This window comes from Pelophylax lessonae (genome assembly GCF_965119305.1).
Source record: "Pelophylax lessonae genome assembly, chromosome: 4".
Taxonomy (NCBI): Eukaryota; Metazoa; Chordata; class Amphibia; order Anura; family Ranidae; genus Pelophylax; species Pelophylax lessonae.
The window spans coordinates 628,805,337-628,818,978 of record NC_138771.1 but is presented as its reverse complement, the minus strand read 5'-3'; the positions used below and the strand labels follow the sequence as shown (position 1 = coordinate 628,818,978).

Genomic DNA, 13,642 nt, shown 5'->3' with positions numbered 1-13,642 from the left:
TCCACCTGTACGCTCTGCCTTGTATAAAGGCATTTTTGTCTCTCCAATATTTTTTCTCTTTGTTCCTTAGTATATTGTTGCTGTATTCCTCCAAGTGTTGTTTTAATTTGGTTTCTTGATCGATGTAAAGTGGGCCTGTTTTTAATGGTGTGAGTCGGGTATATAATATTTTGGTATCATCCTCTAATGATTTGATTTGTCGTCTATACTCCTCTTGGAGAAGACGCATAAGATTGGTAGAACATTCGTTTAGAATATTTTCCCATTCTGTCTTTAATGTGGTAGAGATATTGTCGATCGATGGAAAAATTTGTACACGTAATCCAATAGGATTAATTTTTTCATCGATGTATCTCTGAAATGTTTTTACATGCCAATATAGTGCAGACTTTTTTTTCTAAAGTTCTCCTTAAAGATGCGAATATTGCTAGAGTGTCAGACTCTAGTTGTTCATTTGTTTGGAACTTGGTGTGGATTCCTGTCATTAAATCATCCCATTCTGTTCCGACTAGATCCCCCATTGTGGTGTCTGTGACTGCTGTATAGTGATTTCCTCTTTTGAGAAATAGAGGAGGAAGTGCTCCTTTGTTGGTGGGTTTTTACCCAAACAATGAAGCCACTAGGTGTGATACTCCAATATGTGGAGAAAAAGAGATAAAATGTCTCTATGTGAGAAGTGATCTTAAAGTGAGTGTGAAAGAGGACCTAGTTGATGGAGAGTGTGCTGAGTCTGAAGTAGTATGGGTGGAAATGTACATGAGTGTGCGTAATACAAAGATTATCATTGGAGTTTGTTATGGACCTCCCTGTATTATTGAGGAGGTGGAGGCTCCTGGCACAGATAGAAAGGGCTGCAAGGGCTGGGACAGTGTTAATAATGGGCAATTTTAACTACCCAGATATTGACTGGAGTAATGACACTGCTGGAACAGTTAAAGGGCAAAAATGTATAAATCTATTATAAGACCATTTTATGGTGCAGTTTATTGAGGCCTAAACTAGAAATGATGCTCTGCTGGACCTGGTAATCTCAAGAGCTTATTACGAACGTTCATATAAAATGACATCTGGGTAGCAGTGACCAGAATATGATTTAATTTAATGTTGGCTGTAAGCAACCAATGCATACAGGAAATATAAAAACACTTAACTTTAAGAGAGCAAATTTCCAAAAGATGAGGGCTGCTCTCCAAGACTTAGACTGGAAGGGAATATTGGCATAGATGAGCACAGAACAGAAATGGGATTACTTCAAAAATACTGTATGCAAACTCACTGCAAAGTAGATTCCCATGGGCAATAGGTTTAAAAGGCCAAAAATAAAACCTATGTAGCTTGCGACCAAATTTAAAAAAAAATCTATAAATAATAAGAAAAATGCTTTTAAAAAATCTAAAAATGAAGGAACACTATCATTGTTTAATTGTTACAAAGAATATAACAGATGATGTAAAAAGGAAATCAAGGAAGCAACATTTCAAAATGAAAGACAGATTGCAAAAGATTGTAGGATAAACCCCCCAAAAATCTTCAAATATATAATTAGTAAAAAATGTCAGGTCTGAGCATGTAGGCCCTTTATAAAATAATCAGGAGTGGGTGACTGGGGACAAAGAAGGCAAATTTAAAGACTTTCTTCAGCTCTGTGTATACAAAGGAGCATGGGGATGGTATTGACCCAGCCCCAAATGATCCACAATGGCTCAAAAGTTATATGGACCAGAAATATTTAGACAGAATAAGGATGGATAAAGCACCTGGACCAGATGGCATCCACCCACGCATCCTAAAGGAATTTAGAGCTTTGTTTCTAATTTTTAGGGACTCGTTAAGGACTAGAATAGTACTACTGGATTGGCGTAGGCCAATGTGGTGCCTATATTTAAAAAGGGATCAAAGTCTTTGCCAAGTACCTATAGACCTGTTAGTTTAACTTCTATAGTCGGGAAGATACTGGACAGTTTAATAAAAGACCACATAGATGAGTTCTTGCTGAAAAAAATATTTTAAGCAACAGACAGCATGGATTCATGAAAGACCGAAGTTGTCAAAAAAACACGATTTCTTTTTATGAGGAGGTAAGTAAAACCTTGGATAGAGGGGTGGCTGTGGATGTAGTATACTTGGATTTTGCAAAAGCGTTTGACACAGTTCCCCACACATGGCTAATGTGTAAGGTAAAGTCTACTGGCTTGGAAAAATTGGTTTGTAATTGGATAGAAAATTGGCTAAAAGATAGAATTCAGAGAGTAGTGGATAATGATTCTTACTCTGAATGGTCTAAGGTTATCAGTGGTGTACCCCAAGGTTCAGTGTTGGGACCCTTACTTTTTAATATCTTTATAAATTATATCCGGTCTGGGATTAAATGTAGCATTTCAGTCTTTGCAGATGACACCAAGCTTTGCAGTGGAATAACTTCCTTACAGGATGTCTCCAACTTACAAGCTGATCTCAATGCACTGTTTCATTGGGCAACTATGTGGCAAATGAGGTTTAACCACTTAACCACCGGAGGATTTTGCTGTCTTCCATCCAGGCCACTTTTTGCGATTCGGCGCTGTGCGACTTTAACTGACAATTGCGCGGTCGTGCGACGCCGTACCCAAACGAAATTTACGTCCTTTTTTTCCCACAAACAGAGCTTTCTTTTGGTGGTATTTGATCACCTGTGAGTGTTTATTTTGAAAAAATAACAATATTTTTCACATTTTTTTATATGAAATTCCCCCCCAAAAAAATGTAAAAATCAAATTTTTTTTTAATTTTTGGCCAATTTGTTTTCTGCTACCTATGTTTAGTAAAAAAAATTGCAATAAGCGTATTTTGATTGGTTTGCGCAAAAGTTATTGCCTTTACTAACTAAGGGAAAGATTTCTGTCATTTTTGGTGTTTTTTTTTTTAACGCGTAATGGCGGTGATCTGCGATTTTTTTTTTGCGGGACTGCGACATTGCGGCGGACAGATCGGACCCTTGACTGACATTTTTGACACTTTTGGGGGTACCAGTGACATTTCTACAGTAATCAGTGCTATATATATGCACTGTTACTGTAAAAATGACACTGGCAGGGAAGGGGTTAATTTTATTGGAGAGGGAGGGGTTAATGTATGCCTGGTGCTTACTGACGTGTGGGGGGGGAGGTGACTGTGTGACAGAAGGACAGATCGGATGTCCAGCTATGCTGAACACTCCGATCTGTCAGTCCCTGTCACTATGGAGATCCGCCCGCTGTGTTTACACACAGCGGGCGGATCTCCAGACTCGATCCCCGACGATCGGGGCAGAGCAGCGGCAATCGCCGCTGCTCCTCCCCTGGCCCGACTCCCGCTGTGAATGAACACAGCGGGAGCGAGCCTCGCGCGCCGCCCACAAGGGGCGGAGTCCAGCGACGTAGGTCTACGTCGCTGGACGGGATCGCTGCACTTTGCCGCAGTAGCCTCAATGTGAGCGGGGCTAAAGTGGTTAATGTTAATAAATGTAAAGTTATGCACTTGGGGGCTAAGAATATGCATGCAGCATACATAATAGGGGGAGTAGAACTGGGGGATCCATAGCGGAGAAGAATCTGGGTGTTCTGGTAGATCATAAGCTTAATAATAGCATGCAATGCCAAGCTGCGGTTTCCAAAGCAAGCCAAGTCCTTTCTTGTATTAAGAGAGGCATGGACTCCAGAGAGAGAGATATAATTTTACCCCTGTATAAATCATTAGTAAGACCTCATCTGGAATATGCAGTTCAGTTTTGGGCACCAGTTCTTAAAAAGCATATCGGGGAACTGGAGAAAATGCAGAGAAGGGCAACCAAACTGATAAGAGGCATGGAGGAGCTCAGCTATGAGGAAAGATTAGAGGAACTGAATTTATTCTCTCTTGAGAAGAGGAGATTAAGGGGGGGATATGATCAACATGTATAAATACATAAGGGGTCCATATAGTGAACTTGGTGTTGAGTTATTCAATTTAAGGTCATCACAGATATTTCGTCTCCAAACACGGAAAGGTTTTTTCACCGTAAGAGCCGTTAAAATGTGGAATAGACTCCCTCCAGAGGTAGTTCTGGAAGGCTCACTAGATTGCTTTAAAAGAGGCCTGGATTCTTTCCTGGGTGTACATAATATAAATGGGTACTAATATTTATAGGTAAAGTTGATGCACGGAATATCCGATTGCCTCTCGGGATCAGGAAGAAATTTTTCCCCTGCTGTAGCAAATTGGATCATGCTTTGCTGGGGTTTTTCGCCTTCCTCTGGATCAACTGTGGGTATAGGATTGTGTATATGGGATTGTATGGTTGTGTTTTTTATTTAATTGGTTGAGCTAGATGGACTTGTGTCTTTTTTTTCAACCTTACTAACTATGTAACATACTTGAATAGACTTGTTTTTTTTTAAACCAGAGCTTGTCAATTTATCTGAACCTGGATTAGCCACAAGTAATGAATGATAAGGAGTGGGCTTTTTGAGAAACCAACCTTTTTCTGTGAGTGTGATTATGTGAACAAGGGTTGGGGTTAAGGTTTCTCTGATTAGTAAATAGATCTACTACTCATGGTCAGCAAAGAGTTAACAGAGCTACTTCTAATGACTGGCATATAGTTGTACACAGAAAATCCAGGCTAAGCACTGCATAGGGATTTGCAAGAAGATAGATACAAGAAGGGTTAAGAGCAGTCAGGCCACACAGAAGTCGTTTGCAGCAAACGGCTCATCCCCAGCCTAATCTGTTGTGTGAAGGCAGTATTCAGAGCTCTGTTTGTTTGACCATCAAACTTGACTTTGTAATGTATAGACCCAAGAAGGCTTCGGCCTTCCAAGTTTATGGGAATATTACATGGCCTCCTAGGCTAGTATAACTGGCTCAATGGCATGCACCATCCGCTCAGATACCTTGGCTGCACTTTGAAATTGCTTTGATTGAACCTTACTTCCTCCCTTGGCATTTGTCGATTCCACTCAAAGATATAGCCACTTGTAACCAGGTGGTTAGTCAATCCTACCAGATATGGTCTATATATAAGGAGAAATTTAATCTGAGTTCTCTCTTCCCCTCTTGGCCACATATTTAGGGAACCCGCAATTCCCCCCAGCTTTTATCTCACCTAGTACCTTTAATAGATGGATTGACCAGGGACTGGTAACCCTGGAATCTTTACAACAAAATGTTACTTTTATTACATTCAATACCCTCCAACAGCAATTCGACCTTCCTCATACAGAATTTTTTAGGTACCTCCAAATTAGGAATTTTTTTATTAAACATTATAATTTGGCTCGCAGAAGCTCGGCCTCAGTGTTTGAGCGAATGTGCAATGCTTCTGCCAGGGATAGGGGCAACATTTCATTGCTATATAAACAGCTTAACTAACATAATCTCCCAGACAAATCTACGGCCATGTTACAGTGGGAGGTAGAGACAGGCCAGGACTTTTCGGTTGAAGACTGGCAAGATATGATTTTTTTTTTTTTTTTTTAGCCCGTAGCGTGTGAAACACACTCAAAAGACTTCACCCGGTGCATAAAAAAGTGCACACACACAAACGTGAGGAACACAAAAAGTGCACAGGGTGTGCGAACACAAATGGTCTTCCCTCCGAAGAGGTAGGACCCGAACCTCGATTCCCCCGGGGCACAAGACTCCTGACAGGGATTTAAGGTACTCATGGTCTGTCTGGCCGAAACCAGACCGACCCCGTTCTTCAGGGGGACTGCCGAAACAGCCCCCACCGAGTACTAAGTGGGGCTCCCCCGAAGGGAGACCCCATGAGAGAGGGCGAACTAAGCCAAAAGGCCATATCCACCCCCTCCCAAGACTCAAGGCAGGGCCCGAGGACCCACACCCTACAAGTCGTGCAGTGAAGAAAAGGTGATAGAAAGTGACAAACTACAAAGAAAAAAAAACACACACAAACAAAAAGGTGGGGAAGGGGAAGTGGAGAAGTGAATTAGTGCCCTTGTGAAAATACAAGGGCAGGATAAAAATTCCTCTGGTCGAAGCCAAAAGGCCTTGCCCAAGAGGCAGGTGCTTAAAAAAGTGTGTAGGTGCAGTGACCATGGTGCCGAAAAACTCAAGGCGAGCTGCCCCTCACCAGTGAGAATTAAGGCACCCCTGGGCTGCCACCCCAGGGGCACATACACTACGGGCTTTTTCTACCCCGGCCCAATGGCCAGACCGAGTGTAGCCCTTACCTACCAGGAGGTTTGGAACGTGGACAGCTTAGAGAGAGCCTGCCTTCAACTGGGGACAAGCCTTTTGCAAGGCCAGATTCAACCCAGGAGGAAAGGCCCTCCCACCGCCATCCCAATTCCTCACCAATTACATCCAGGAGCAATACTAACCGTCTTTTCCCAGCTTTCTTGCTCCCTTCAAACTGATAGGGTCGGACCCATTCAAATCAGGAAGGCATTGGAACCATCCGACTTTCTCTGGTTTGGCCTACTCCGGTCCTCCAGTTACGCCCAGAGCGCCCCGGTTAACTTCGGCCACCACCGATACTAACCTTCCGGTTCCATTCCAACACTGATAAGAACAGATACTACACTTGATCTTAGCCAAAAGGCCGAGAAGCGATATGGCAAGATATGATATCCAATATGCACAGGTGCACTGAATCCATTGCAACCAAAGAAACAGTGGTTAAACTGCACACCAGGTGGCCCTACACCCCCATTAAGCTGCGCAGAATGTTCCCGCTGGAACCTGATACTTGCTTCAGGGGCTGCCCTGACAGAGGGACACACCTTCACATTTTCTGGACCTACAGAGCTATCAAGCCCTTATGGCAGCAAGCAGTATCGAAAGGTTTCCCGTATTACAGGTTCACCTATTACTCTCACATTTCCCATGTGCCTATTTTTTGCAGATATACCAGAGGTGTTGCCCCCGTCAGAAACTGGTTCACACATTGTTTAGTGCGATTGATTGGGCCATAGTCTTAAATTGGAGATTCCCCCTCAGTTCCCTGGTCCTAGGTTATACAGCGAATGGAGGCGATAAAACTTATGGAGAGAATTCACCATACAGTCATGGACACTATGCATGTATTCCATACTATTGTAAGTGGTTGACCTGGTCAACTTTTTGAGATTTTCTCGGTTTCTAGTGTTCTGCTTCTTGGAAATAGTTCTTCCCACCCAATAGTCCCTTGGTTGTAGTAATTTAAGTGCTATATTTTTACTTTTTCTTTTCGCTTAGAGCAGTGAGGCTATTGTCCACTATTTATACCTTTCCTAGTTGAAGATTATTCAGATTAACAATCTTTTGTTCATTCTATTGTTTTTCTGATGTTTTTTATTTCTCATTATGTTCTTTTTGTCTGTTATGCTTTTTCTTATTTTTTCTGTAATGTTTTGTTATGATACTCTATGAGCCCCTTTACATTGTAAATCTCACCGATGTGAGACTATGCATGAATAGTCTTTTTTTTTGTGCCTCTATACCTTAAGCCTCAACTGTTTGTGGTTTTCCTTTTTATAACCCTAATAAAAACATTTGTAATAAAACTTGACTTTGTAGGCAAAAATGTGGAAATTACTGGAGACGTCTCCAGTGAAAGGTACTGTTGCTTCAAAAAGGGGCATTGGACAAGCTTTTTTGAAGCACTCTGAATGCCAATCATAGCCCCTCTCACTATATAAAACAGTTACCATACAGTCTTGTTCACATGTTGTGTTTGTTTTGCTTCAAAAAAGATACCCCATGTTGCTTTCTTAGTGCTTCAAAGCATCTCAAAAACCTCCATAGACATCTATGACAAAGCTCACTTACAGCACCTGCATCTTTTAAGAGGCTTTATTTCAGCTTTAGCTTTGCTTTGTTTTGGAGGTATTGCAGGCATGAGACATCCCAGGATGCACTGGGAAACCAGCAAGTGAACCAGAAAGACGTCATCAGCAGTCACTTCCGGCTCATGTGTATATATTCTGGGTGGGCCTGGTGCAGACGTCACATCTGGTGTGCAGCGTGGAGCAGCAGGAAGGTGAGCAGGGTCTAGACCAAAGCCGAGCAACTAGCAGACGGCACACATGGTGTGCAACATGGCAACACTATTTAGGAAGGTGAATAGGATTGGAGCGTGAGGACTGTGTGGCAGAGATCAGCAGAGTGGGGGAACAGGAGCAAGAGAAACTAGCAGATGTCACACGTTGTGCGCAGCTTGGGAGCAATATAGCGGGAGTTGAGTGGAGTGGGGACCAGAGAGAGAGGAGGATCTGCAAACCAGAGGATCAGAAGAGCTGGGGTTTACTACTAAGCGAGGGATCAGCAAAGTTGGGGGTTACTACTAAGAGGGGGATCAGCAGAGCTGGGGGTACTAATGAGCAAGGCATCTGCTGAACAAGGGTATTAATAAGCTGGGGATCTGTTGAATAAGGGTACTAAGCAGCTGGGGACTTGCTGAACAAGGGTACTAATGAGCTTGGGATCTGCTGAATGGGGACACTAATGAACTGGGGATCTGCTGAACAGTCATACTAATGAGCTGGGGAGCAGCTCATCCTTGCCAAGGTTCATAAAAACATCACAGAAGCATCAAAAATATAAAAAAAAGCTTTCTCAAGCAGTGGGCGTAATAATGTGTAAATGAGTCCACAGTATACAAAGGCATTTTAGACAATTCTGTACTTCCAGCCTTGTGGTAATAGTTTGAGAAGACCTTTTTTTCCAGCATGACTGTGCCCCTGTGCACAATGCCAGCTCCATAAAGACGTGGTACTATGAGTTTTGTGTAGAGAAAAGTAGGTGTCTTGCACAGAGCCCAGACCTAAACCCTACTGAACACCTTTGGGTTGAATTGGAACACCAATATTTCTCTTTCGTTCATGGACAGACACAGCTCCTGATCCTCTTAACCCTTGGGTTATACTGCCCCCTACAGGAGTATGACACTAGGCAGAAAAAGACTGACTATGCCTATGGGCAGTCCCAGGAGGTATACTCCCCCTCTCTGCTATAGTTACTCCGTTTTTTTTTTTTTTTTTTTTTTGCCTAGTCAGGAGTAAGGACCTAGCTGGGATCTCTGGTCCTGGCAATTTTTTTTTCCTTTTTAGATAGATTTTTTCCTATGCTTATGCTGTCCCAGAAGGTGGACTTTTCAGTGGCAATCAGCTCTGCGTGCAGGGTGTTGGAATGGTGGCGTTATCTTGTCCTTCACCTTACTGGTGGTTCACATCGATAAAGTGGTTCTCCGCCCCTGTACATCATTCCTTCCAAAGGTTGTCTCTGGTTTCCATTTGATTGAAGACATTGTGGATGCCTTCCCGGTGTCCCAGGCCAAAACATCCTAAGGGAATTGTTTGCATTCCCTGGATGTGGTTCGGGCAATTAGGGTGTACTTGGCAGCTACGAGTCTTGTAGGAAGTCAGACTCTCCCTATTTGTGCTCATGGATGGACCTCGGAAAGGTCTGCCTGCATCCTCTGCGACCATTCCAGATGGATCAGACAGACAGTGATTTAGACCTACTCCATCAAGGGTCAGGGCCCTCCTTTCCATGTCAAGGCACACTCTTCTCAGGTGCTCAGTTCCTCCTGGGCCTTCCATCATCAGCTGTCAGTGATGCAGGTTTGCAAGGCGACTACTGGTCGTTGGTGCACACTTTCACAAAGTTCTAGGAAATGGAGGTCCTCTTTGAGGGTGTAATTTTCTTTTGGTGGGCTCAAGTTGTTTTGAGTTGAGCTCCTGTTACCTGGTTTGCTAAGTTTAGCCTTGGGAATTTTTTCTTGTTGTTCCCACCCCTCATGTTTGACACTGCTTTGGCACGTCCCAGTGGTTAAGAAGATCAGGAGCTGTGTCCATCAATGAACGAAAGAGAAAATTGGATCTTTGACTTACCGCAAAATCCATTCCTCTGATGTTCATTGACGGACCCTGCTTGTAACAAAACTGTGTAAGTATAGCAGAGAGGGGGAGTATACCTCCTGGGACTGCCCATAGGCATTGTCAGTCTTTTATTCTGCCTAGTGTCCTACTCCTGTAGGGGGCAGTATAACCCAATGGTTAAGAAGATCAGGAGCTGTGTCTGTCAATGAACATCAGAGAAATGGTACGGTAAGTCAAAAATCCAATTTTAGCCAGATCTTCTTCTCCAATATCAGTACCTGACCTCTAAAATGTTCCTTGGTTGCAAAGGCACAAATTCCCACAGAAAAACTCTAAAAGCGTGTGGAAAGCCTTCCCAGAAGAGTGGAAGCTGTCATGATCACATAAGGGACCAAGACCACAATGTCTATGGTTTTGGAATGGGATGCCCAACAAACTCATTCATTCCATTCATCTAGATGTAAATTGTCAGGTTTTCACAAACTTTTAAGCGTATAGAGTATCTGGAAAGTGATATCAGTGGAAAAACAGCTTCTAAACAAGATTCTGCTGGCAATGAATTAGAATGGCTTCCACATTTGTCTTTTAAAGGAGACCTCTACTAAATAATATATGTTCTGTGGGCTGCTGTTTTTGGCCTCCCTCTGAACATGCTAGTTGTCTGGCTATTTCGGGTTTTAATGCTCCTTACACTTGTGGTCATTGGGAAGAAATCCCCCCTTAAGCCCGGTACACACTGACAGTTTCTTTTTGTCAGCTGAACGAAAAAAACAAAACCGAGAAGCTCGCTGTACTAACTATGCAGTGTTGGTACAGTGATCTTCAAGCTGAGCTAAAGTGTTCTTATAGGGGGGCTGCTGCCCCGCCATTGGCTGCAAAAGCTGATCAGATGCCGATCGGCTGCTGTTTTTCCAGCATTCCGGTTCAACAGAAGCCGGAAATTCAGCAGAATTCTGTCGGACAGGCTGATGTACACACGGGCTGAATGTCAACGTTTCTGTTAAACCGGCCAATATTCAGCCCGTGTGTACCAGGCTTTACCTGTCTCAATCCAGAGCACCAAATGTCATTTCTGTCTGCTGCCTCGTTTATCTGTTTTCTGCATGAGTCACTTCTGACACATTTTCCTGACACCAATGGAAAAAAGGTGACAGGGGAGGGATTTCCAGCACACAGCCTGTGATTGACAGCCTCAGCTCTGTTCCTGTGTGCTGTGTGAAAGAGGGGGGGGGGGGTAGGTTGTCACATCCTCCAATCCGCTTTTACAGCTTTCCTCATTGAGCTCTGCAGAGTGTAAGTTTAGCTCTCCACCCCCTGTTTTCTGAACGCTCAGACGAGATTTATAGATTCTGGACTTTGAATGGATGTAGAGAAGAGAAGACTGCAGATAGACATGTACAACTTATGTAGGAGGATTTGTTTAATCTCTGCGTATCACTATAGGCCAGTCACTTCACTGGTTATGTGTAAGGGTTTACAACCACTCGAATATTCTCCGTGGCAATGACTGGAATATGTGATAGTGCCAGCTTCAGTTGCACACCATACAGTACAGTAATGCCTCATTCACACGGATGCTTAGACCTGTAGTCCACAAATGGGCCATGTGTTCATGCTATATGAGCCGCAAGGTGCTACGTGCAGGTAGACCATTCAAGCCCATGGGGATGCATGTTGAATGGACACAGTTGCTTGTCCCATTTTGATGGCTGTGCAGGTTAGTGGTTCTGAATGTACATGATCTCCCGTACCCACATGGCTTTCACACGTGCAGCCACTGCATTCCCATAGACTTGACTTGCATAGACTTGACTTGCCACTGCATTCCCATAGACTTGACTTGCCACTGCATTTCCATAGACTTGACTTGCAAAGACTTGACTTGCCACTGCATTCCAATAGACTTGACTTACGTAGACTTGACTTGCATAGACTTGACTTGCCACTGCATTCCTATAGACTTGACTTGCATAGACTTGACTTTCCACTGCATTCCCATAGACTTGACTTGCCACTGCATTTCCATAGACTTGACTTGCATAGACATGACTTGCATAGACTTGACTTGCCACTGCATTCCCATAGACTTGACTTGCAAATACTTGACTTGCTACTGCATTCCCATAGACTTGACTTGCATAGACTTGACTTGCCACTGCATTCCCATAGACTTGCTGCCTGCATGCAGCACCTGGTTGCTCAAGCTGAAAAAACACATGGCCCATTAATGGACTTCGGGTTTTAGTGCCTGTGTAAATGAGCATATATGTCCACAATTTCAATTTCTTGGCTGCTTGAGGTGACAAAAGGATGGTCCAGGCCAGCATGAAGATGCTTGACCAGGGAGCAGGTCCATGACCACCTGTTCTTATGGGAAGTGGGTTGGATGATGCTGGGCATCATTCATTCTGATCTGTGAAGCAGTGAGTCTTCAGAGGGACAGCCCCAGAGTGGAGAACAGTATATTAGCCAGAGCTATTTTTTTTTAATTTAACACACTGGGCCATTTTCTCTTCTAGCAAAGATGGAGTTGGGCTTTAAAGGAAAACTAACCGTAAAAAGTAAATGTGGCCATATTAGATTCAAATACAGCTCAGTGTATCTTTCTTATCAGATTATTTATTGATCGATGCCAGTGAAAATGTTTTCCTCTTCGAGGATTGTAGGGTTATTATTTATTTACAGGTTATGGTGGGAAGTCATACTAATGAGCAGAAGCTCGGCAGGGAGAATTAAATGTATCATCAGGGGATCAGATCAAGGGACAGCTCTGCTCATTCATACTTATGTTCTCCTTCTGTCTCCCCCCTCCTCCAGTGTCCACAACTCTCCCCCATACTTCTCCGGAGCACCCTTTTCAAGAGGAACCTTCCTTAAATGCTACGGAGTTACCCCCAAACCGGAGAACGGGCGAGGACCGGGCCACCCCCAATCCCCTCTTGCAATATTACATCCGCATGGTGAGTTACCCCAGTACTGTTTCTTTATAGGACTATATATTCTGGTAATTTTGATTATTGAAAACCCAATAAATAATTAAACATTGATTGCTAAATAAATAACTTTGCAGTGCTATGTACCAAAATCATATTGCTAATGTCATTTTAAATAGGACAAATTCAAATTATAGTAAAAAAATGTATACTTTTATCTACAGTAACAATAATACAGTATCTGTTAAATAAATGCAAAAGTATACCTGTTGATCCTGCCTGAAATTTTTTAGCTGATAACTTCCTGTGCACTCTCCCCATGTTGGGTTTTATATCAGTTACAGGGCTACAGAACCCTTCCCTTCTATGTTATGGAGAAGAGGAGGGTAAAAGTTTATCGTAGTTTGAGTCTAGGTAGGTCAAACACAAAGCCCGCAGGCTGAATGCGGCCCCCCAGGGCTTGTCATGTGGCCCGCACATCCAGTTTGCAGCCAGAATATGGCCAAAACTCCATTCTGCCACCTCCAGCTTTCACCCTCCGCTCCCAATCCCTGCTATCACTTTTAAATATAGAAGCCTTCTGTGTTTACAAGGGAAAGCTTTGCCTCAGTGGCTTCTGGATCTAACAGATTCCTGGAGGCACTCACTGTAGGGCACAGCAGGAACAGATCTCCAGAATCTAAGAGAAAGAACTATCTCCCTGCAAATACACAGGTAGTAGAGCCAGGTAGGTGAAAGAAATCCTGCACTCCATACACAACACACCCCTGAATGCTGCTCTCTTTACATAATGCACCCCTGGACCCTGCACTCTGTGCTTAATGCTCTCCTGATCCCTGCATCCTGTACGTAGTGCACTCCTGAACCTTGCACTCCGTACATATCTTTGTC

General features: G+C 43.3%; 1 protein-coding gene across 1 annotated transcript in view; it reads left to right on the top strand.

Moving 5' to 3' along the window:
- CNTROB (centrobin, centriole duplication and spindle assembly protein) overlaps positions 1–13,642 on the top strand; it is a 126,052-nt gene that overhangs the window by 99,963 nt on the left and 12,447 nt on the right. The window contains exon 15 of the mRNA XM_082255813.1: positions 12,636–12,778. Within this exon, the coding sequence (XP_082111939.1) occupies positions 12,636–12,778 (143 nt within the window). The remainder of the gene's footprint in view (positions 1–12,635; positions 12,779–13,642) is intronic.